The following is a 24,590-nucleotide window of genomic DNA, read 5'->3' as shown; positions in this document are numbered from 1 at the left end:
ATGTGCCCCACCTTCCTTTAAGTCATATTTTACATTGCTACTTTAGCTTTTCAAAACAGCTTGTGCTAGAAAAGTTACTATGAAGTGTTGCATCTCTTAGTAGTGTGGTACACATACCTACTTTGAGGGGTTTTGTTTTTGTTTTTAAACAGATTTTAAATTTAAGCTTTAGAAGAATTATAAACAGAATTTTTGAATGTATCCTAAAATTTTCATTTAGGAAAAGAATAGCAAGGTTTAAAACAGATAGCAAGGGAAGAAAACAGCTGTCAGGAGATCCTTCAAATTAGTCATCCTGACCAATTATCACAGCTTGCTCATGTCAAAATAGCCCCAGAGAACTCTGCAAGCAGCATATACCTTAAAAGACTCCATATCTGAGAGCAAGCAAGCACTCTGCATGCGTGCCCGAAGGTGAGCTCCTTCTGCTGATGTTCCCAGTTTAGCCAATACTTCAGACTGTTCTTCCAGCAGATCTTCCGTCATGGGTGCTGGTTCCTGTAATGTTGAAAAAGACAAAGGGCTAGATTCACAAAAGGACTTAGGCTGTGTCTACAATTGCAATGCTGTTGCAGCTGTACAACTGGAGTGCTTCAGTGCAGACCCTTATTACAGTGATGGGAAAGGTTCTCCTGTCACCTAGATAATTCACCTCCCTGAGGGCAAGGAGCTAGGTTACCAGAAGTATTCTTTCATTGACTTAAGCACTGTGTACACCAGGGGTTTTTCGGCTTTACTACGTCTCTCAGGGGTGTGGATTTTTCATACTCCTGAGAGATGCAGCTATGCCAATGTAACTTTTCAGTGTATACCAGCTGATTCACGAAAGAAATGGTTGTAACTGTACTTCCTCAAGGTATGTGTCCCTATGAGTGCTCCACTCTTAATGTGCATGCACCCCATGCACACTTGATCAGAGATTTTCATTAACAATGTCCATTTGGCCTGCACATGTGCCACTGATATCCTTGTACCCCACACCAAGGCTATATCAGGCTGTGTGGGTAACCCACCCCCTCAGTTCCTTCTGCACTGCCATGTCTCAGGAGAAACTCCAATGCAGAATGTTAAATTTACACTTTTACCATAGAACATTTGTGCTTCTGACACTAGTACATATTGTGAGTTGGTGCTCTGGGTATAGTTCCCCACACACTTCAGTTGAAAAGCAGCTGGCAATCTAGAACAGCGTTCTTCAAACTTCAGGTCACAACCCAGTACTGGGTCACAGCATGTCAGACACTGGGTCGCTCTAGTCAGCGCCACTGACCAGGATGTTAAAAGTCCCATCAGCAGTGCTATCCAGCTAAGGCAGGCTAGTGCCTACCAGTTTCAACATTGTGCTGCACCCCGAAAGTGGCCAGCAGCGGGACCGGCTTCTAGGCAGGGGAACCATGGGGCTCTGCGCGGTATCCCCACCCTGAGCACCGGCTCCACACTCCAATGGGCACTGGGCATGGGGGCGGTGCCTGCGGGCGAGAGTTAGGTGAAGCCGCTTGCGCACCTCCGCCTAGGAGCCGAACTTGCTGCTCGCTGCTTCCGGGGCGCCATGCGAGCCGTTGCGCCAGGACAAATGAGAAGCCTGGCTCTGCACCCCAGCTGCGCCGCCGACCATGAGCCACTGGAGGCAAGTCCAAGCCCCAATCCCCTGCCCCAGCCCTGAGCCCCCGCAAACCCAGAACCCCTTCCTGTACCCCAAACCTCTCATCCCCAGCTCCGTTGGGTCATGGGCATCAACAGTTTTCTTCAATTGGGTCCCCAGAAAAAAAATTTGAAAACCACTGACTAGAAGATGCCCATGGAACAATAGGATTGAAAAACCTGCATCATGTGACGCTGTACATGCCCCATGAGGCATTACAAACCCTTCCCAAAGCATCCTACAGCCAGTTGCACGGTGGGATAGCTACTACAGTGCACTGCTCTCCGTGTCATTGGAAGAGCTACTAGTGTGGACATGCAACGGCAGTTTTAATTAAAGCGCTTTAATAAAAGTGGTGCAACTTTGGGTGAAAAAACTTGCAAGTTTAGATATAGCCTAAGTCTCCACACCCACCTACTGACTCCCAGTCTCCTTAGCTAACCAATCCTAGTCTCATCTCTATCCCATTTCACAGTCCCAATTTTCCTCTCCTTACCCCTGCCACACTTCACACTCAGTAACTCCTCCACCTCCTTGTCCCAATCTACTTCCCCCACAGGTCTGCCTCTTGTCCCTTCTGCACTGAAATCAGTCCATTTCCTTCCCCACATTGTCTGGGGCAGAACAACATTGAGACCACAGGGAAGACAGGCTCCCTCCTCTCAGTTCAGATACTTGAACCCGGACCTAGCACATTCCACAGCTCAGAGCTGCAATTGCAAGGAAAATCCTGCTCAGTCCCAGGCTACATTATGCCCAGTGTGGACAGAGTCTTTAGGGAATTTAGCTGCTAAAAATCTATAGGTCTCTACAGAGCATATGCAAATTGTGATTCTTTCAAAGGCCTGTAAATTGGCCAAATTTGGTCAGATTGTCTTGGGGACAGCAAGAGGCACATTCCTGACATCTGACATTCCTGTCTATCCCCTGCCAAATTTCAAGTCTCTGCTCCAAAGCATGGTGGTGCTAGAGCTGTTTAAAAAGAAATGTTGCCAGAATTTAACATGGCCAAAATAATGTATTTTCCTAGCTTTGTTCTTGGAAACAGCTGAACCATCTTGGCTGAAGTTTTACAATAAATTCAGCATGGAGCAGAAACCGTGCATGTAAAATTTTACCTCTAATGGTTAAAGTTTGCAAAAGTTTTAAGCAACTGAAAACAGGGTCTTATAATGGGAAGTGCTACCAAACCTACGAATAAGTAGTTATAAAAGCAAGTTGATAAAAATCCTACTATAAACACTGCTAAGCTACTACTTCCTAACCTGTGTTACTGGAATGTAGAGAGGTTCTCCAGGATGCAGCAAAGTCAGTTTTCCATGCGGATGTAGACGACCTTCTGGTTTTAAGTTTGCAGATTCTTTAATTCCTTCTTTTGTTCCTCCTTTCTTTCCATTTTCTTGTCCATTTCCTTTCAGTTCTTCTGCGTCACTAAGGCATTCAAAAAATTCTTCTTCACTGTCACTCCATGATTCCCAAGATTTCCCAACCTCTCCTCTTTCCTTTCCAGTCTCCTTTTGATAATCTCCACCTGAACAGTCTACTGCTTTCCCAGTATCACCAGGAGAACCAGGGGAACAAGCAGATGTATATCGTTTTTTCCCCTCATCCCTTGCTTGCTTTCTTTCGATGCAACAGTTTAACATCTAGAAAGATAAAAACATTAACAACTAATTTCTAATGTATTAGTGACTGTTCACTAATATACTTACATAATGGCAGCAATATCATTATACCACAGAGAGAAACTTATTAAAAACAGCATTAAAAGGTTCTCAGTTCTAAAAGAAGACAGTAGTATAATATGGAAGAATTTGCACTGATGCAGAGATTTTATCAGCTGTTAGGAGAGGTGACAATTACCACAAGCTACACTGAAATTGGAAAACTAACAGTGTTTGGAAAACCACATGATAATGATCATCAGAGTTAACACTATCCACATAGTGACTCTAGAATATACTGACTAAATGTTTTATTGTTCTTGATTATTCCTATGAGAAAAGAAAAATTAAGAAACAGATCATTCTTAATTTGTGATATTTACCTGAAGTTTCTGATGCAGTAGACAGCATCTCAGATCTGGAGGCCCATTAGCTAACCTGCAAAATGTTAAATTTACACTTTTACCACAGAACATTTGCACTTCTGACACCAGTACATATTGTGAGTTGGTGTTCTGGATACAGTTCCCAAAAGACAAACATCCACATCATAAAAACTACCATTGCAACTACTCTGTTAGGCTGTGGTTTCAGCAGACAGGCAAAGGACTGAACAGGGCATAGAAAATGAACTACCCCGTCACCTCTACAGGTTGTTCCTTCAGGTCAGGGACGAGGCAAATTGGGAGACTGGCCCAGGAATGTTTGGATTGTCTCTGCTCATGCTGTACCCATTCTGGGATTAAAAGGATATCAGTTTTAGTGCTACCAATCCAGTACCTTTTACAAGAAGTAGACGGACTTTAATAATAATTTTAAAAGGCAAAATTATAATGGAATGGTAACTAAAAAGTCCCATTTTACTCACTGATTTCACAAAAAAGGATGACTACGCTGAACAACCAACCAGGCCAGGTCTTTTGAAAATGTATTTTATTTTTGTTATTTGTTAACATGTAGGAGCTCCATACTGATCACCACTCTTTCAGCTTGCAGGCCAAAGTCCTGCTAAGATAGACATAGGGCAGCGGCTTCAGCAGCTGCTCAAAAAAGTAACTCAGGCCTGGCCTACACTGGGGGGGAAATTGATCTAAATTACACAACTTCAGCTATGTTAACAACATAGCTGAAGTCAACGTACTTAGATCTACTTACTGTGATGTCTTCACTGCAGTAAATCAACGGCTGACACTCTCCCGTCAACTCCGCCTACACCTCTCGCCCTGGTGGAGTACCGGAGTCAACGGGACAGTGCTCAGCAGTCAATTTAGTTAGACGCACTAAATCGATCCCCTGGCTGGATCAATCGCTGCCTGTCGATCCAGCGGGTAATGTAGACAAGTCCTAAGTGCCCAAAAGGGGAGATGGGCATGAACACCTCCACCAACAACCCAGGAACCTGGAGCAGCTGCCCCCCATTCTACCATTTTTTTCTGCTGAGAGAAAAATAAGGGGTGTTTTACCCTTACTTTCCCAGATACCTTGGTTTTAATGTAGAGATTCAGGATGGGGGCCGAGAAATGTTGGCACAAATATTCCCTTCTAAATTCTCCTGAATCTCTCTCTCCCCAATCAAAAAAATGGTGCGTCTTTCACCCCATCCTCCCCCTTAAGTTCTCTAGCTTTGTGGAGCTAGGGAAGGCAGCAGATGCTCCTTCCCACTCCTTATTCTTTTTTCCCTTATGGGAGAGAAGCGGAAGAGAAGCAGGGAGTACTAATTCAAATAATATACATCTAAAATCACTTTAGCAAGTCTGAAAGTCCAAGTATATTTTAAAGTCGTAACTAGTTATCCTATCTGTCACAACGTATGGACATTTTCAGTCAAATTCCAATGGAACTCTTACCCTGGAATTGGGTAATTTTTCTCCCATCTGCGGCGCATTTCCACTACAAATTCTTGCCAGAGGTGTGCTACTCCTTTTACCCCTCCATGGTAGAAGTTGATCATACAAAGACACAAAGCCAGTTTGTAGGTCAGACTATCTGAAGGAGCTGATTTGAACTGACTGTAAAGATTCTACATGAGAAAAAAATTAAAAAAAAAAAAATCCAGAAAATGACTTTCAAACTTTTCATTTCACTAAAACACAATCATCATCTGTGTGTGTCAACATGAGAGCAAAACTCAAGTCTGCAAAGGTATTAGCCATCAATCATAAGGGACATAGGTGAATAGAGCGTTTCTGTAGAACCTCCACTAAAACAACTATTCTTCCACTCATTCTCTAGTGGTAATAGGACAGAAAGAGTCGCAGTAGACAGATAAAAGAAAGGATGTGTAGCAACACCTGCTGGTCAAACAAGAATGTAGCGGTTTTAAGGCTGTCTATTTTAAAGAACATATTTAAAACAAACTAATGTGGACAAAAGGTGTTCCATCTGGGAAACTTTTAAAGAAATATGCAACAGAAAAAAATAGCTATATACTGTAGTCAAGCTCCCTGGATTTAGCCCTTCATATAGATAAACTAACATTCTGCAAGCATCCCGTGACAAACTTTTTCCAGATTTTAAGAAATCACTCAGATTTGATATGAATTTCTCTTATGAATTTCAATTAAACTTACATATTCTTCACTCTCTGGAGGAGGATTGTTTCTTGAAGTACTAGGCCTGGCTTCAGATCCATCTGTTAGTTTGTCAGTAGCATCAGGGAATAAGAACTTTTTGGGGGGGAAGGGAGTAAGAGAAAGACTACGTCAGTTTTTAGCACTTTCCCCACTTTTTCTCTGCCTATTTTTTCTTGGTATAGTTATGCTAATATGCTGTGATCAACTTCTTGAGTTGGAACAGTTTTATTCAAACAGTGAAAGTTGTTTATTCTGCCTTGATTCACTTGAAATGGATATTTTCTTAAAATGGATGAGAATATTCCACTAGAGTTATTGTGGCTTGTCAAATCTCAGACAAATCAGTATAGCTGTCCGTCAATAAAAAAAAAAAAGGTAGGCTCCAGAAAAAGCAATTCTACTTGATAGTGGGATCACTGTTTGATTACTCTAGTTATGGATAGGACAAACTCTTCCAACCTAATGCCATTATGTCATAACTAATCACTCTCACAGTAAGCCAATATATTTTTAAAATTTTATAAGCCACAAACATGAAACAAAAGACCTACAACGTACAATGTATATACAATGTACACATGCACACAATATGATGCATGGACAGTTTGCTTACCAACATAATAGTATTGAGGACTTCATTATTTAACGGCGAGTCATCTACACCTCTGTGTTTGCGAATTTTTTTCTTTGCACTGTGAACCATATTTGTGACAGACAATTTATGGATTGGGACTGGTGCTGGCTCTGTGAGCTTTGACAAAGCATGGGTTATATCAGCAACCTCTATAAAATAAGAAATTGTTATAAAATAAGTTCAGAGTTTTATTCCATTATCTCAATTTATTTAGGATTCACAATTCTAACCAACCTGTTAACCTATGCTCTATAATTGTGATGCCATGTCCCACATCTGAAATTAACTGTTTCTAGCCCCACAGCTGCATGGCAGAGTCAGATTACAAAGCAGCCACCAGACTCCCTTGCCTCTTTTAGAGATTGAAGATAGGACTGGATTGACCGTGTTGCTAATGGCTATCACCTATTGCCCAATTCAGAACAATGATTACAGTGCCCAAGTCAACAAAGAAATTAGACAGAATGTCCTACCCCCAAAATAAGATATTAAAACAGAAGTGAGCTAGTCGTATGAGAACAAAGGAAATGAAAAATAAATTTAAAAAGAACCCAGGAAGATGATGTAGGTGAAAACCCACTGATTATCCAAGATCAAATGGTACAACATTTGATTGATGGACAAAGGAAAGGTAAAGAGGGACTAAAGAAAACACCACTTCCTGATAAAAAACAAAATACAAGAAAGGACTTTGGTTCCCATATCCTGTAAGCATATGTCTACACTGCTATGTAAGTCCAGGGTTCCAACTCAGGCTCAAGCCTAACTCCCCTTCCGTCTGCACACAAATCATGCTAACCCAGAACTTGGAACCAGCATCCCAGGACCCCATGCAATGGAGGGTCCGAGCATGAGTCAAGCCACAACTCACAATTCAAGCCCTATTGCTTTGGAGCACGACAAAGCCCCACTGGGCTCGTGCTCTAGGAGTCCACTAAAAGTATCCCATAATCCCATGAGCCGACTTTCTTTATCCTCGGGACAGTCAAGTCTGGTGCACATTCAACTCTTCCCACACTGCATCACAAAGAACTAGAGTGACATTTTGGGAGGGTGCTAGGAAGTCTGGGATGTGGGTGGCTGGACTCGGGCTTGCATGATGCAGCGTAGACAATTCCTAACCTGGGGTTACAAATGAGTGTAGACTGGGGGTCTCAAACACATGGACCGTGGAGTTATTTCCTGCAGCCCACCATAGGTGCCGACTCCATGGGTGCTCCAGGGATGGATCACCCACAGGGAAAAATTAGTGGGTGCTCTGCACCCAATGGCAACCAAACTCTCCCACCCCCACAGCATGCCGCATCCCCGCTCCTCCACGTACCTCCCAGCATTTCCCGCCCAGCCGCTGCCACACAGTTGAAGCAAGCTCGGGGTGGGGGAGCGGTGGAGGGAGAGGAGCAGGAACGTGGCACGCTCAGGGGAGGTGGCGGGGAAGAGGCAGGGCCAGGACGGGAATTTGGGGAAGGGGTTGCACTAGGGCATCTGTACAACCTGCTGCGTAGCAGCTTTAACCAGGGTTGAGCACACAGTCCATTCCAGACGAGCCAATAGTCCAGTTCAGGTTACTTTCCTCTCTAGGCTGTAAGCAGAGTCAAAAGTTCCAGATGGCCTCCAAAATCCAGTTATTCTGCACCCTAGAGGCCATTTCAGATTGTCCCAGAAATCCAGGGCAGGATTTTCTCTACCTCAATCCACATGAAGAAACAGGCTGCGAGAGTCCTCTACATCTCTTAACTCTAATGCAAGACTTAATCAACGCGCTTCCCACAGGACAGTCAAAGGTAAATCCCAGCCTGGAGATTTACAGGTTTCTCTGAAAGAGATTCGAGCTGCTCCCTCGGCTATCTATCTTTGCCATTCTCCACAGGCGTTTGCTGGTACACCCCTGCCTCCAGGGGTGACTGTCCCCTTCTCCTTGGTGGTTCTGCTGGCAATGGAAAAACCCTGCGTGGGGTAATTTTCATGTGAAGGGCCAGGCCCTCTTGAGGAATGCTTCCTCTCTTTCTGGATCAGTATTTAAAATTCCTTTAGCAAACGTACTGCTCTGATCTGTACTCTGTCATATTGGCTCAGCTCCCCAGGAGTTTTGGGTTGGGTTACTCCGAAGGAGAGTAATAGGGAGTAAAAGTCAGAGGAATACAATTAAATTAAAAACATCTATTCTCTAATCCCGGGGATGCAACAGGGTAAGAGAAAAGCTGAAGTGGCTGAACATTCACCTACAGCATAATCCTAGCAGGATTTGTCTGTAGGCAAATTGCATCTTCTATTCATTGTCACTGCCTAGTTGAAATCTTAATCCCGGCACAGCAGTGAGGGAAAGATTTGGAAGGAACGCAAACGAAGCAGGGATTTTACCAGGGCTTCTAACCTTCTTTCACAGCCCTTAAGAGTGGTTGATGCAGAACGCTGTCAGCTAAGTGGCCAAAAATGAAATGACTGTCAAAATTAGCACTGACTTTTCGCATAACAGTTTTTAAAAAGTTAACACATTGACTTTTAGTAGCATACTATGTTACTCTTCATTTTTTTCATTTTTGACTATAGTTTTGTATCATTGTATGAAAAGGTTTCAGTGATGCGGCCCTTAGGCCAATGTACTAGTCCTCATGTGGCCCTCGTGGTGATTTGAGTTTGAGATCCCTGGTTTAGACACACAAGCCCTAGCTCAGGGGTGGGCAAACTATGGCCCGCAGGCCACATCCGGCCTGCCAGCCAATTTAATCTGGCCCTCAAGGTCCCGCTGGGGAGCAGGGTCTGGGGCTTGCCCCGCTCCCGTGCTGCAGCTGGGGAGCAGGTTTGGGGCTGCTCCACACATACATGCCATGGCTCCCAGAAGCAGTGGCATATCTACACGTAAACGCAGCCAGGGGGCTCCATGCGCTGACCCCGCCCCAACTGCCGTCCCCCCAGTTCCCATTGGCCAGGAACTGTGGCCAATGGGGAGCTGCAGGGTGGAGCCTGCGGACCGGGCAGAGCCTGTGGACAGGGCAGAGCGCAGAGCCTGGAGTGGCCGTGGCTCCACATAGGAGCTGTGGGGAGGGGGCACATGCTGTTGCTTCCAGGAGCTGCTTGAGGTAAGCACTGCCCAGAGCCTGCATCCCTCACCCCCTCCTGTGCCCCAGCCCCCATCCCAACCTAAAGCATCCTCCTGCACCCCAAACACCTCGTCCCCAGCCCCACGCCAGAGCCTGCACCCCCAGCCAGAGCCCTCACCCCCTCGTACACCCCAACCCCAATTTCGTGAGCATTCATGGCCCACCATACAATTTCCATACCCAGATGTGTCCCTCGGGCCAAAAAGTTTGCCCATCCCACCCTATCTTAATAAACCCAGGGTTTGCTAACTCATGTTCTACTAAACCTAGACTTATTCTAAGAGACAAGCTAGGTCTGGAGTATGGGAAGAAGTGTTAGCATTTGCCTGTAATACTCCCTGCTAAGAGAAGCAAAAGGTTTCCCCTAGAGCTGTAAAATAATATATCTAGCTGATGTCATAAACACACAAGATAGTAGAGATAGGAAAGTGATCCAACTGAAAAAGCAATACTTACAAATTATGACACTGAAAAAATTAAGATTTCTACCTTTTCCATCTTCTTCAAATGTAGATCTTCCAAGAATCTCATCAGTTGATTCCTTCCGACGACAAAGTTTGAAGAATTCAGTAAGAAAGTCACCTACAAAGAAAATAATTTTCTGAATATTTAGTCAGTGAAGCTCCTCTAACAATAAATTAACCATAGCATAAGTCCTTTCCTACCATAGCAGGAGTCCTTGGAGGAAAGGGAAAGAAGTGGTAATTATTTCGACTTTTAATTTGAGAAACGTACCTCCTACTATCTCTAGGTCATGTTTTACACATATGTGGATCAAAACTACAAATTAAAGCTTAACAAAAGTTAATCAAGGCCAACTAGAAAGCTAACAACAACCATTTCAAGAAGAAATCCAATACCCAGTTAATCCACCTCCTCAAGCTTTGTAGCATGCAAGTTCAATAAACTCCGGAGCTGTTGGCCCCACAGGGAAAACGAGTTCCAGAGTTAAGAGCCCCATATTGAGAACATCATGCCTCCATGATTTACAAATCATGGGGCTGTCACCTAGTGAGCCTCACCTGATCACATATTTAGGAAGAAGCCATCTCTTAGGTACAGAGTCTAAGCAATTTAGTGCTTTACGGAACAGCACATGAACATTAGCCAGAAACTAGTCAAGTCTGGGGAACATAGGTCTAATAAAACTGCACATCAGAAATCCCCCCGCCCCCCCCCAAGAATTAAGGGCTTGAAAGACAACCTAATTTGAAGTCCATTCAGACCTAAGAGAAATCAGGAGAGGTTGTGTTCAGAATTAAGGAAAATTATAAAGAAAATGCGGTATCACAGGGGATTAGGAGACTGGTCATCTAGTCAGCCCTAAACTTCATCTTCTTGATGTCTAGAATGGAATAGAAGTTAAAAATGGCTTACCTAATAAACATTGCGGATTATCTGCTTTTCTGACTCTCACAGACCACTGTGGTGCTTGAATCGGATCCAAGTCACTTAAAAAAAAAAAAAAAAAAAAAAAAAGTGCTTCATTTTGTCCACACCAGTATTAGGGGGCAATTACTTGCACACAAGTAATCAAATGTTCTTAGGAATTGCAAGGTAAGATCTAAGTATATAAACAAAGAAGTCAGCCAAGCTAGGTTATGAAAGTCATAATATAGATTCCATTTTGCACATCATAATTGTTGCTACGGGGAAAAATAAGACATCAAACAGAACATGAGTCAAGTGAGAAAAATGAACAACAGATGGAAGTCTGAAAAATAAGGATCCTGTTTTCATGCATGTGTCTAAAAAAGTCAGGGAAGAGAAATACAAAAAAGTAAGTACTATTTAAAGCTAAACAAAATATATTTTGGTGTTTAACATTTGTCTTTAAAGAACATTTAATTGTCTACGTATATTTTCCTCTTCAAGTTTCCAAAACTTAGAACCAAACACCACAAATGTGTTAATACAATTACTTAAAGAGTTAGTATTCTTTTCTCAGGTCAGTGCTCATTGCTGACTATGCTTGCTAGATGGAGTAGAAAGCGGAGATGACATCCCATTCTTCAGCAAAGACAGCTGTAAGCTTAAGTAACTCCTTTTGCTTCCCAGGTTCATTATGAGGCATCTTCCTTCATCTCAAGGCTAGACCAGCACCCCACTTAAATAAATTAATAAAAGAGATCCAAATGGAAACTAGAAAGAATTAATGCACAGATAGGAGCTCATGTACTATGTATACAGAGATCAGCATGTAATGGCCCTTTCCTAATGCACACACAGGGAAAAACTGTTACGAAAATGATTGGTTCTGAAATACAAACATCTTAACAGTCGAGTTATACATTCATCAAGGCATTAAAAATAAAAATGTTAGACCTTTAAACTCTAGGTGACACTAGAAAGATACAAGCTGTTAATCGATGAAAAAAATCTAAACGTTTATTAATTCATATATTTACAAATACACATACTTACGAATAAACATCATTGTCCACAATGATACCTTCTGTTAGATGAGGCCATGTAGTTGCTAAATGGAGCTCACTGAAACAGCAAAAACTTGGTATAAATGATGCTAGACTGATTTCTAAAAAGCTCAGGAAGAGATTTTCAAAAATCATAAATGACAGTTAATCTCCCCTAGCTCCCACTGAAATTCAATGGAAGTTAGGGAGCTAACTGCCATTTATGCCTTTCAAAATCTCCCCCTTTGTGGCCTAGAACACTAAATCACTGAATAAGACCCATAAGATCTTATATATAGACATAAGATCCATGAGATTACTATTATGTTATATATACTGTATTCTGATGTCAGGATTTTATTACTGCATTTTTGTTAAAAGTTTTATTGACTTAATTTTTTATTTTTTAACTTTGGGGGGCACGAGGGATATGATGATATGAAACTGATAATTAGCTGATTTCTCAAAGGAACAAAAAAATATTTAAAAATATTTTAACTCAGACAAGTTGATACGTTTCCACTGACTATACCTTTTTTATTTCTAATCTATTGATTTATGTACTTTGCCCATCATCCAGTATCTGCATGCCTTCTAGTAGTGCACTAAACAATGTGACTAACATCCATCATACAGGGTTCTTTCCCCAATTCCTCTCCCTACCGGGGGGAGAGGGAAGGGTGTTATTCATTTTGTTTTTTAAATTGTTTGTATGCATGTTAAGTGTCCAACTTCACAGGGAGGGGCAATGGGGAACAGGTTGAGAATGGGTGCATATGTTGGTGGAGGAAACTAGGAGAACAGTGAACGGACATTTCCTCTTCAACAGAAGGAGGGGAAAACCTACAACATGCCCTAAGAAGGGCAGCAGTTAAGGAAGAGACATGGAGATCCCCCAGGAGAACTCAAATTAGCACCACAGAACTATCAGGTCAACAGGCTCATAATCCAAACTCTGGCACAGGAAAACAAGCATAATTTCAACTAGTCCCTGGCAAGGTGGGGCACTCATGATCCAGGGCCACTATGCATACAGGTTTGGTAGTACTGTTAGAACTAATCCTGGTTATTACAGAATACACAATGGCTACCCTAATAGACTGCACAGTTGCTACACCCTTTGGTGATTTGCAAATTGCTTTGGCATGAAACATTAAACATGCTACAAGACAAATTCTGTTTAGACTGGATGAATTTAAAAAACAAACAAACTTGGATCTTTAAAGAAAAAAAAATCCTACAGGCATTTAATGTAAACCATCTACACCCAGCCATTTATATCACTTGTTTATGGATCAAGGAAACTCATCTTCTACAAATGCCTTTGTTCTTTTGACAACATAAAATCAGTTTACTTTTGAAGATGGTTTTCTTAACTTTTATCTTTTTAAAACATTAAGAGTTCTAAATCTGACACTTTGCATATGGGCACAGCATCTGTAGCTATGGTACATTTTAGCATTATGGTTTGAGTGATAAATACAAAGTTGAAAAAGTTTATACTATATTATGTTGCATCAAGTACCCATGTATCAAAAAATCTCTGTCACAAAACTTGGAAACTAAAACTATAGCTTTTTGCACTATTCTATATATTCTAGTATTGTTTGTAAACTTCATAAAACAGTCTCTCAACACGCTGCTCTTAACTCCTATGCAATACTTAAAACTCTGAGGCCTTCTGTTAGCAGTATATGGCTGAACACAGATATATCATTGGAAAACAAGTCTTTTTAAAATTAGATTCATAGTTCCGATTTTTTCTCAGAAGCACTTACACTATTTTATAACATACATAATTTTCTGCACTCTTAATCTCACCTAACAGGATCTTCACAGGCACCAAATGGTAATTTCCCAAATTCCAGGCCTCCAACTTCTCCTCCAATTAGTGCATCTATATCTGAAGACAGATCAACACATTTTCCATAATATAAACATGATGATGGTTTGCTAGAGCAATAAATAGCACACTGCTTACTAAACATAAAACTTACATGGCACATGATCTTTCTATTGGAACAAGTGGTAAAAAACTTGATATCATAAAATACACATTACTAAGAACTGACACACTGTCTTGGCAAACAATATACTCCACATGCTAAAAGTTATTTTAAGGCAACTGAAAAGGAAAGGTTACTTTTATTATTTACATTTTTAAGTGATTTCTTCTTCATTAGAACAACAAATGTGCTTACGTGATTTCTCTATTTAAATACAGATGTAAACCAAACTAACAGATAAACGTTACCAGCAAATATTTGTTATTTATCGATGCATTTCTTAGACATCTTAGGTCACTCATACCATTCCCTTCTACACACACTACAAATGCAAAATATGTCAAATATATGATCCCTACTGAACTAAAAAGATCTCCTGAAGTAACCAGGGAGTAGTGTTGGGCATTTGACCAGTCCAAAAATAACTGGTCAACTGATTGGTCAAATATTTTAAAGCAATAGTAACAATAATGGTAACAAAAGTTGCAAAGACAGAGTAAGACTTCATGGTCTCCAACAGGCTTAGCCTTAGATAGATACTTATGCCTAATTATAAAAAACAAATTACTTAACTGAAGTATTTTAACTCAAAAACGTGGAACAATGAAATTAACTTCTAAAAAAAATAGAAGAATGGCACCATGATTTAATCAAAAAGGTAGACCATCTCCAACATCTTGGCATTCTTGCTTGAATATTTGACCATGGTCAAATAGGCAATTGTGACCCTAAGAGCATCCCTATGCCAGAAGGCAAGGGGTTCCCTGGAATCTAGCAGTGAGTTTCAGCTGGCCTGACCAGCTCAGTGTACGCCAACTCACTATTGTTATAATCTGTATCTAAAAGGAGTCATGTAATATGCCACTGGAAAACTAAACTCACTGACTGTTAATATTCTTGCATGATGTATGTATGGCCAACTATAAAGGATTATACAGTTGTGCTGGAATTATGACTAAAATGTATTTAAACTAGGCATGTCAGAGTGAGTTGATAGTTGATAAAGATTTTTTCCAGAGAAAGGAATGTGGTTCCGCCTGCTTGAATGTGTCTCCTGAGTAAATTGAGCAAGGTTTAACCAAAGACAGTGACAAACATATTTGCATGCCAGTCAAACAAAGCCATCAGGAGAGCATGTGGGGAAAAAGTGATCATTTAATCTCAACTGTGGGTGGAGACTGGACCCCCAGGAAGCCTTACTGCCTCTTGAAGCTGATGTAGCAAGGAGGCGTAGCCTCCCTCAGAGAGTGACAGGGAAGGACCACAACATGCCCCCTGGTGGGCTGAACCACATGTGCCCCACTGGAAGCAGCAGGGAGGAACAGGAAGGGAAAGTACAAAAGGTGGGCCCTGCAGCTCAATTGGGCTGGAGCCACCACAGGAGATGGATGCATCCTGCCTGCTGCTGAAGCCCACAGAGGAGCTGATCCCAGGATCGCTGGCCGACCAAGATACTGAGGAGTTGTCAGAGCTGCTGCCTGAAGACTGGCTGGATCTCCTTAACTGCCGGCCGGCAGACTGAGATGCCAAGGAGCTGCTGGGGCTGCCTCCTGTGGACTGGCCAAAGCTCCCCAAGACAACAGACGCAGGTACACCCAAGGGGGAAGAGTAGGAAGTAGCCTGGGAAACCAGGCAACAGTCTGATTGACCACTAGCCTGATACAAGGTCAACGTGTTCCAGGCAAATCCCTGCTCACCCAGTGGTGGACTACTGTTAGGGCCCTGGGTTGTGATGCAGTGGATTTGGGCAGGCTTTGGGGATGGCAGTACTCCCGCTCCTTAGGCCAGAAACCTTCACTCCCCAGACACCCTGACCTGAGCCTCTAGACTTCTGGTGCTCACTCTTACCTGGGGCTTCTAAACTGCTTAGCCACTCTGCCCTGATTGCAGGCCAGTCCCTACTCATTACTTTGCTGCCCAGCCCTGACTGGGCCTGAGGCTCAGACTTCTCAGCTGCTCTGCCCTGACTGTAGGCCAGAGCCTACTAATTGTCTGCTGCCCTGCCCTGAGGGCCCGGGACTCAGACTGCCTTACTGTTCTGCCCGACCAAAGGACCAGAGCACTAGGTGTAGCTAATTCCCCACTTTGAGCTTAACTTCACAGGTACACAACAGCAAGGAGGCATGGCCTCCCTTAGAGACTGACAGGGAGGAACAGCCTATACTGGTCAATGAACTTGGAGAGATGTACTTTTCAAAGGTAGCCTGGACTATAAAGAGAGGGGTAGAGAACCACCAAGTGATCCTTCACCTAAGGAAACAAGGAAAACCAGCACCTTGGACTCTGTGGGGATTCTGACTAAGAGCTAATCAGCTATTGCTGAAAGATTGTTTAAGGTACTTTCCTCACCAAAGACTGCAGCTTGTTAAGTTAGGTCTTAGCCATTAGCATATTTTTACTTTTGTGTAACCCCTTCTATTTTTAATCCTTTATACTTGAACTCACTTAACCTACTCTTTTTAATTAAACAAAACTAGTTTTATTTTTCATCTAAACCAACCCAGTGCTTTGATTGAATCAAAATGATGGTTAACTCCAGGCAAGATAAGATGCTGTTTCTGTCTCTTTAAAGGATCAGCACACTTAATATCTTCTGTGAATGTACAGTAATAGGGGTTGTGCACTGCAGAGAGATCTCGGAGGAACTTGAGGGCTGGAGTTTACTGACTGCTACCTGCGAGGCAAGGGTCTCGGGGTTGACCTGGGAGGGTCAACACTGCAATTAAAAACCCATGGCTGGCCTGCGTCAGCTGACTCAGGCTAAGGGGCTGTTTAATTGTGTTGTAGACATTGGGCGTGGGCTGGAGCCCAGGCTCCAAGACCCCATGAGAGGTCTACACCACAATTAAACAGCCCCTTAGCCTGAGGCCAAGTCAACTGACATGAGCCAGCTGCAGGTGTTTAATTGCAGCGTAGACATACCAGAAGAATCCTGAGAAACCACATCTCCAAGAGTCTCAATCAAGTGCTCCATCCACTGGGCAACATGGCTTCCCCAATATGTAAAAGAACATGTAACATTACATTAGAAATAATAATAAAAACCATTATGCTAAAGGATGTAAATAGTCCTGTGCATAAATCAACAGCTAACTGATGGGGGTGAGAAATAAGCATCTTAACATGTTTTGCTCTCCCATCTCCTAATAATTTTAAACTGATAGCTATCATAGTACCATTTGTGTTTATATTTTAATTAACTTAGACACATCATCTTAAAGTCACAACTTCTGTCCTAAACTTTTACCTACTGTTTCTGTAATATTTGGGATTACCACAACAAGAAAGTCCAAGCAAATTATTTTCTCCATTTATTCAGTTTACTTTGTGCATATGAGATGACTTTGAAGATAGAAAGTTTCATTGCTCTCCTACATATTAGAGCTAGGTTTGCTATTCAAAATGCTTATAAAATGAAAATCTTTATTTAGGGAAGCTTATTCTAAAACAACCCAGTAACTTAACCTTGGAATCCAAAAACTGCAAAAATAAATAAATTCATCTTTTCAGACAAAATGAAGACTGTATGAAAAATTGCCATAGCCTGGGAAAGTTTCTATAGCATTACAACACTGCCAGATTAAGGGAATCCAGTAAGCTTTTATACTACCAATAATAATGTCTGATTGGGAAACTCTGTTTTCCTCTGATTATTTTACATGTATATGTGTGGATATATTTGTGGGCTTATTTTGTCAGCAGTGCAAGGAAAAGTGTGTAAAGGGAAAAGTGAAGCCAAGTGGTTTTCCAGCCAAAAGAGCAAAAGACACTGCACTGATCAGATTTAAACACTGTCATAAAATTGTTCTTAAACCCACAGATATTCATATGCTTCTCTTAGTAAACAGCTACTACAGTTTTACAAAATTCTGCAAATTCACATACAAGTATTAATTCCTTTAGCAACATAATGTAAAGAAAATTTTTTTATATACAATTGCTTTCCATACATTAATTTAAAATTGCCCGTAAGACACTATGCACATGAATCTCCTACCTGGTGGTTGCTGGGGCCAGAAATACTGTTGCCAGTCTTGAAGAACATATGTTAGTCGAATAGCTATGCTTACTGGAGGCAGTGGAGTTAAAGGCCATCCCTAAAAAAAATAAATGTAAAGAAACACTACAAATGCATTAAAGTAAATCAACGAGAGTTACAATAATATTCTTCACTTATATGAAACTAAAATATTGAGTTTAAAAAAATAGAGTGAAGAATGGGTTTTCAACATTATGTGAGATTTTTGTTGTTTCAGTACAATCTCTTCTAAAGTTTCAACCCCAAGCAGGCTATTTATCAGTCAACTTCAGTCACTTGGCTTTTAAAAAAAAAAAAAAAAAAAAAAAACTGGCCTAATTTTAACACGTTTTCCCTGTAATATATAAAAATATAGTATAAATTCACAAATAAAAATGAATCAAATTAGGTTACTTTTAAAACATAGGCCAAATCATGTTTCTTTTACTCAAGTCAGCAATCCTACTGACCTCAATGAGACTCACTGCCGGAATAACGATAGGTTTCAGAGTAGCAGCCGTGTTAGTCTGTATCCACAAAAAGAAAAAGGAGTACCTGTGGCACCTTAGAGACAAACAAATTTATTTGAGCATAAGCTTTCGTGAGCTACAGCTTATGCTCAAATAAATTTGTTCGTCTCAAAGTGCCACAAGTACTCCTTCTCTTTTTACTGCCTGAATAATGTCAAAAGAATATGGATATATAACAGCTACACTGACGTCAAAGATGTGGGTGCACAAATAAGTAGAAAATTATTTCAAATCTACACAAGAATGAGGACTAAACTAGAAGAAGGTTGGTAATAGGATACATTACTTTTCATCTTTTGGCACTACATCAAATCCAACACAAAAGTAATGTTGAAAATCATTACTGTCTGACTGGTGCTTGATGCCCCATGTGAAATGACTGGTCTCAGTCCAGTTCCTTGTGAACTGGTATATCTAACATCCAAGTGCAAAGAAAATCTGAAAAGTTTCTTAAAAAGTGTTAAAAGAAGACTAAATATGTCCCTATTCCTATCATAGATCTTTTTGACTAAGTGATTTCTATCAAACTTTCAAGGAAAATTTCTAATAGTAACTCACTCCTTATCTCACTATGAGGAGAGCTGGGGGAAAGAAAGGCACTAAAAAAAATCCCATCAAGATGTGTCTCTACCTTACTGCGGTAATCATGTGACCTTATTCTTGTCATGGTGCCCTTCATCTATCCTTCCCGCTCCCGCCTCCCCACACTCTCCCTCACTAATGGAGTGTCAAATTTAGAGTACAATTCCTTGAAGGCAGGGGACTACATATTTGTGAAGTGCTTAGTAAATTTTGAGCGCTCTAAGAAAAAAAAATTGTGTGTCACTCACGAGGCTACAGAATTGGCATAGTATTAGCAAGAACTAATGAAAAAAATTATTCAAAACATTACTCACACAGTCGCAGTTTAGGACTGTTCTTTATTTTTAAAAGGACAATAGAGCTATTAATTAAACTAAAAAGAAAACAGGCAGACAATGTTGATTAAAGCATAGGCCCTTTTTCTTCCCCTGTAATAACAACATTACCTTAAGTTTTTTTTAAAATAGCTGATTTTAAAAGAGCCTACATTTCACTTGATTAAACAGCATGATTTCTAGTACAAACATACTTACTATCTTGGATTTGAAGATGTCCAGTAGCCCTGATAAATGAGTATATTGATTTGGCACTTTACGAAGATGAACCATTTCAAAGTCAGTTCGAACTCCAGGGCCCTGACATTCTCCAACATACATTCTTCGCCATTTATGATGTATTTGCACAAACAATGGTACCTGACTGCAAAATATTGAAGCAGTAGATTAAAATATGTTCACTGTTCTAACATCCTCAGAACTATTTAATAGTATGACAGGTTTCAGAGTAGCAGCCGTGTTAGTCTGTATTCGCAAAAAGAAAAGGAGTACTTGTGGCACCTTAGAGGCTAACAAATTTATTTGAGCATAAGCTTTCGTGAGCTACAGCTCACTGCATCGGATGCATTTGGTGGAAAATACAGAGGGGAGATTTATATACACACACAGAGAACATGAAACAATGGGTTTTATCATACACACTGTAAGGAGAGTGATCACTTAAGATGAGCCATCACCAGCAGCAGGAGGGGAAGGAGGAAAACCTTTCATGGTGACAAGCAAGGTAGGCTATTTCCAGCAGTTAATAAGAACATCTGAGGAACAGTGGGGGGTGGAGTGGGGGGGGAGAAACAACATGGGGAAATAGTTTTACTTTGTGTAATGACCCATCCATTCCCAGTCTCTCTTCAAGCCTAAGTTAATTGTATCCAGTTTGCAAATTAATTCCAATTCAGCAGTCTCTCGTTGGAGTCTGCTTTTGAAATTTTTTTTGTTGAAGAATAGCCACCCTCAGGTCTGTAATTGAGTGACCAGAGAGACTGAAGTGTTCTCCAATTGGTTTTTGAATGTTATAATTCTTGACGTCTGATTTGTGTCCATTTATTCTTTTACGTAGAGACTGTCCAGTGTGACCAATGTACATGGCAGAGGGGCATTGCTGGCACATGATGGCATATATCACATTGGTAGATGCGCAGGTGAACGAGCCTCTGATAGTGTGGCTGATGTGATTAGGCCCTACGATGGTGTCCCCTGAATAGATATGTGGACAGAGTTGGCAACGGGCTTTGTTGCAAGGATAGGTTCCTGGGTTAGTGGTTCTGTTGTGTGGTGTGTGGTTGCTGGTGAGTATTTGCTTCAGATTGGGGGGCTGTCTGTAAGCAAGGACTGGCCTGTCTCCCAAGATCTGTGAGAGTGACGGGTCGTCCTTCAGGATGGGTTGTAGATCCTTGATGATGCGTTGGAGAGGTTTTAGTTGGGGGCTGAAGGTGATGGCTAGTGGCGTTCTGTTATTTTCTTTGTTGGGCCTGTCCTGTAGTAGGTGACTTCTGGGTATTCTTCTGGCTCTGTCCATCTGTTTCTTCACTTAAGCAGGTGGGTATTGTAGTTGTAGGAATGCATGATAGAGATCTTGTAGGTGTTTGTCTCTGTCTGAGGGGTTGGAGCAAATGCGGTTGTATCGTAGAGCTTGGCTGTAGACAATGGATCGTGTGGTATGATCTGGATGAAAGCTAGAGGCATGTAGGTAGGAATAGCAGTCAGTAGGTTTCCGATATAGGGTGGTGTTTATGTGACCATTGCTTATTAGCACCGTAGTGTCCAGGAAGTGGATCTCTTGTGTGGTCTGGTCCAGGCTGAGGTTGATGGTGGGATGGAAATTGTTGAAATCCTGGTGGAATTCCTCAAGGGCTTCTTTTCCATGGGTCCAGATGATGAAGATGTCATCAATGTAGCCTAAGTAGAGTAGGGGCATTAGGGGACGAGAGCTGAGGAAGCGTTGTTCTAAGTCAGCCATAAAAATGTTGGCATACTGTGGGGCCACACGGGTACCCATCGCAGTGCCGCTGATTTGAAGGTATACATTGTCCCCAAAGTAAAACTATTTCCCCATGTTATTTCTCCCCCCCCACTGTTCCTCAGATGTTCTTGTTAACTGCTGGAAATAGCCTACCTTGCTTGTCACCATGAAAGGTTTTCCTCCCTCCCCCCCTGCTGCTGGTGATGGCTCATTTTAAGTGATTACTCTCCTTACAGTGTTTCATGTTCTCTGTGTGTGTGTGTATATATATCAATCTCCCCTCTGTATTTTCCACCAAATGCATCCGATGAAGTGAGCTGTAGCTCACGAAAGCTTATGCTCAAATAAATTTGTTAGTCTCTAAGGTGCCACAAGTACTCCTTTTCTTTATTTAATAGCATGTATTTCAGACAATTCTACAAAGAGATATAAAGAAAACCACCACGATGTACTGATACTTGAGTTTAAATTAAAAATGGTTAAGTTAAAAAATACAACTTTCACTAACATAGTTAAGTGGAATGTACACCAAACTGTAGTAATGTCATCAAATCTGCAATGTCATAAGTAACATTTTACTACGCACTTTGTCTTAAATTCTGATTTGGGGAGATTTAATAAAGAATAAGAATATTTTCAGGAGCTTTAGAAGATTTATGCCATCAGATTTGTGAACAAACTAATTTATAATTTTATAAAAACAATTTTTATTAAATTTATCTTAAATACTGAGAAAATTCAGCTTCATTATTTACTTGGATAATAAAGTGGAGAGTATACTTATACAATCTGAAAATGACACAAAGCAGAGATTGGTTGCAAGTAATTTGGAGGACAGGATTAGAATTCAAAATGACCTTAACACACTGGAAAATTGGTCTGACATCAAGATTAAATTAAATAAAGTACTATGCTTAGGAAGGAAAAATCAAATACAAAAAGGGGAATAACTGCCTAGGCAGTAGTACCACTGAAGAAGATCTGGGGATTATAGTGTATCATAAACAAAGAGCAAACAATATGATGTAGTTACAAAAAGGCCAACATCAATCTAGGATGTATTAACAGGAGTGTCCTATCAAGGACGTAGGACATAACTGTCCCACTGTACTCAGCACTGGTGAGGCCACAGTTGAAACAGTGTCCAGTTTTGGGTGTCACACTAAGATGTGAATAAACTGGAGAGAATTCGGAGAACAGCCAGAAAAAAAGAGGTTTAGAAAACTTGACCTATGAGCAAAGGTTATATAAAAAAAAAAAAAAAGTGTATTTAGTCATGAGAAAAAGGCGACAGGAGGACGACCCGACAAGAGTCTTCAAATATGTTAAGGGCTGTTAAAAAGAGGGCAGTGATCAATTGTTGTCTCTGTGCACTGAACAAAGGACAAGAGCTTAATCTATAGCAATGGAGATTTAGATTAGGTATTAGAAAAATGCCTTCTAAGAATAAGGATAGCTACGTACTAGAATTGATTACCCAGGAAGATTCTGGAATCCCTATCATTGGAAGTTTTTAAGAACAGGTTGGACAAATGCTTGTCAGGAATGGTGTAGGTGTATACCTGGTCCTGCCTCAGCACACACAGCTGGACTAGATGACCTTTCAAGGCCTTCCCAGCCCTATATTTCTATGAAAATCATGACTTGTAGACCAATTAATTACTCTTATGGTTTTTTTTTATATATTAAAAACAAGAGCCTACGGAACAGAAGTCATACATATGGTTCAGTGTATTAAAATGTTAATTATCTTTGAAAGAATCCTGTGCTATTAAGGTTAGGCCAAGTTTCCATTGAGAGACAATTTGTGTGTGTTTCTTTCTGTGGCAGTATCAGACAGTCTACAGCATATGTTATTACTATCATTTTAATTTTCCTTACTATAAAGCATCTTCCAAATTATGACAGTAATATCTGAATATGTAATCATTTAGCACTTCACTTACCAACCAGTGTTCCCCAAAGCAATTGAAATTGAACTCAGAAGAAGATTACATTTGGATTCACTAAGAACTGCATCATTATTTGCTGCTGGAGCAATAACCACAAATTCCCGTAAGCCATACCTAAAAAAAGGTAACATTTGTAGTAAGTTACATGTGACAAATAATTGCACATTCTTGAGGCAGTCCTAGGTAGACTAGAGTACAGCTGTCACCAATTTACTTGACTAGTGCACATTGTGGTAGTAATTCAGTAGCAATTAATTAGCATGGATTTAAATATTTAAGAGGCCTGAAAAAAAGCCAATCTATTAAAGTGCATTTTGGATTTTCACTTCGTTTTTCAAATATTTTAAAAGTTACACATTAAAACTTCTTCTTCTTATATAACCACTTTTACAATGAGCGTACCAGGGGACATTCTATGTCATTACTTACATTCTAAAATCAGTGGTTCTCAACCTGCAGCCCAATCATCACAGTGCTGCAGTCAATGTGACATCCTCAGGGCCATACAGTTAGTATTGGATGCGGCCCACAATGGTAAATAGGTTGAGAACCACTGCTCTAAATATAAGATACATTAGAGACTATCATAAGTACCCTGCAACATGTGCAGTGATGTACTCTACCCTGAAATTCGGCCAGCAAAAACAACAACAAAAAAAAGAAGACAGCATGTATTATTCACTCTGGCAGAAATCCCTGTGCTTTTCATTTATTCCTAGTATCACATATAAAAGTTTGCATGAGGCTATATTACTTTCTTGTGAAGGTAAAAAAACACAACATTTATGCAAAGAGCAATTTATTTGACAATAACTTTGGGGGAGGGATAACTCAGTGGTTTGAGCATTGGCCTACTAAACCCAGGGTTGTGAGCTCAATCCTTGAGAGGGCCATTTAGGGATCTGGAGCAAAAATTGGGGATTGGTCCTGCTTTGAGTTGGACTAGATGACCTCCTCAGGTCCCTTCCAACTCTGATATTCTATGATTACCACTTTTCCACTTCTGTTCTTTAAGTGATCTGGAATTAAATAAAGCCATTCTCCTTCTACCAAAGTCTGCAGCCAAGACATAATCCTGAGTTTGTAACATCGTACTCTGGCCACAAAGAGACTTGTGATAGCACTAATTCTACTTCACTGCAGAACAGAGTGAAGAAACCAAAAGGAACACAGTGTCTA

The 24,590-nt window shown here is 40.9% G+C and overlaps 1 protein-coding gene across 11 annotated transcripts in view; it reads right to left on the bottom strand.

Moving 5' to 3' along the window:
* The window catches only part of RAB3GAP1 (RAB3 GTPase activating protein catalytic subunit 1), a 51,593-nt gene that overhangs the window by 9,042 nt on the left and 17,961 nt on the right, over positions 1–24,590 (bottom strand). For 8 of the 11 annotated variants that reach the window (XR_006277905.1, XR_006277906.1, XR_005295579.2 and 5 more), the window contains 13 exons: positions 23,406–23,525; positions 19,698–19,863; positions 18,032–18,131; positions 13,850–13,931; positions 12,039–12,107; positions 10,992–11,065; positions 10,104–10,196; positions 6,493–6,662; positions 5,877–5,972; positions 5,154–5,326; positions 3,690–3,744; positions 2,908–3,288; positions 361–498 (listed from right to left, as the gene is read on the bottom strand). Coding sequence is in view for 8 of the 11 variants with exons in the window: in XM_038421668.2 (XP_038277596.1) it covers positions 361–498; positions 2,908–3,288; positions 3,690–3,744; positions 5,154–5,326; positions 5,877–5,972; positions 6,493–6,662; positions 10,104–10,196; positions 10,992–11,065; positions 12,039–12,107; positions 13,850–13,931; positions 18,032–18,131; positions 19,698–19,863; positions 23,406–23,525 (1,717 nt within the window). In the remaining 3 variants the exon portion in view is untranslated. The remainder of the gene's footprint in view (positions 1–360; positions 499–2,907; positions 3,289–3,689; positions 3,745–5,153; positions 5,327–5,876; positions 5,973–6,492; positions 6,663–10,103; positions 10,197–10,991; positions 11,066–12,038; positions 12,108–13,849; positions 13,932–18,031; positions 18,132–19,697; positions 19,864–23,405; positions 23,526–24,590) is intronic. The other 3 variants (XM_043505059.1, XM_043505060.1, XM_043505063.1) reach the window with 1 other exon arrangement.

The sequence above is a fragment of the Dermochelys coriacea genome, chromosome 11 (genome assembly GCF_009764565.3).
Source record: "Dermochelys coriacea isolate rDerCor1 chromosome 11, rDerCor1.pri.v4, whole genome shotgun sequence".
Classification (NCBI taxonomy): domain Eukaryota; kingdom Metazoa; phylum Chordata; order Testudines; family Dermochelyidae; genus Dermochelys; species Dermochelys coriacea.
Note: the sequence above shows the minus strand (reverse complement) of the source record. Positions and strands in the feature narration are given on the sequence as shown.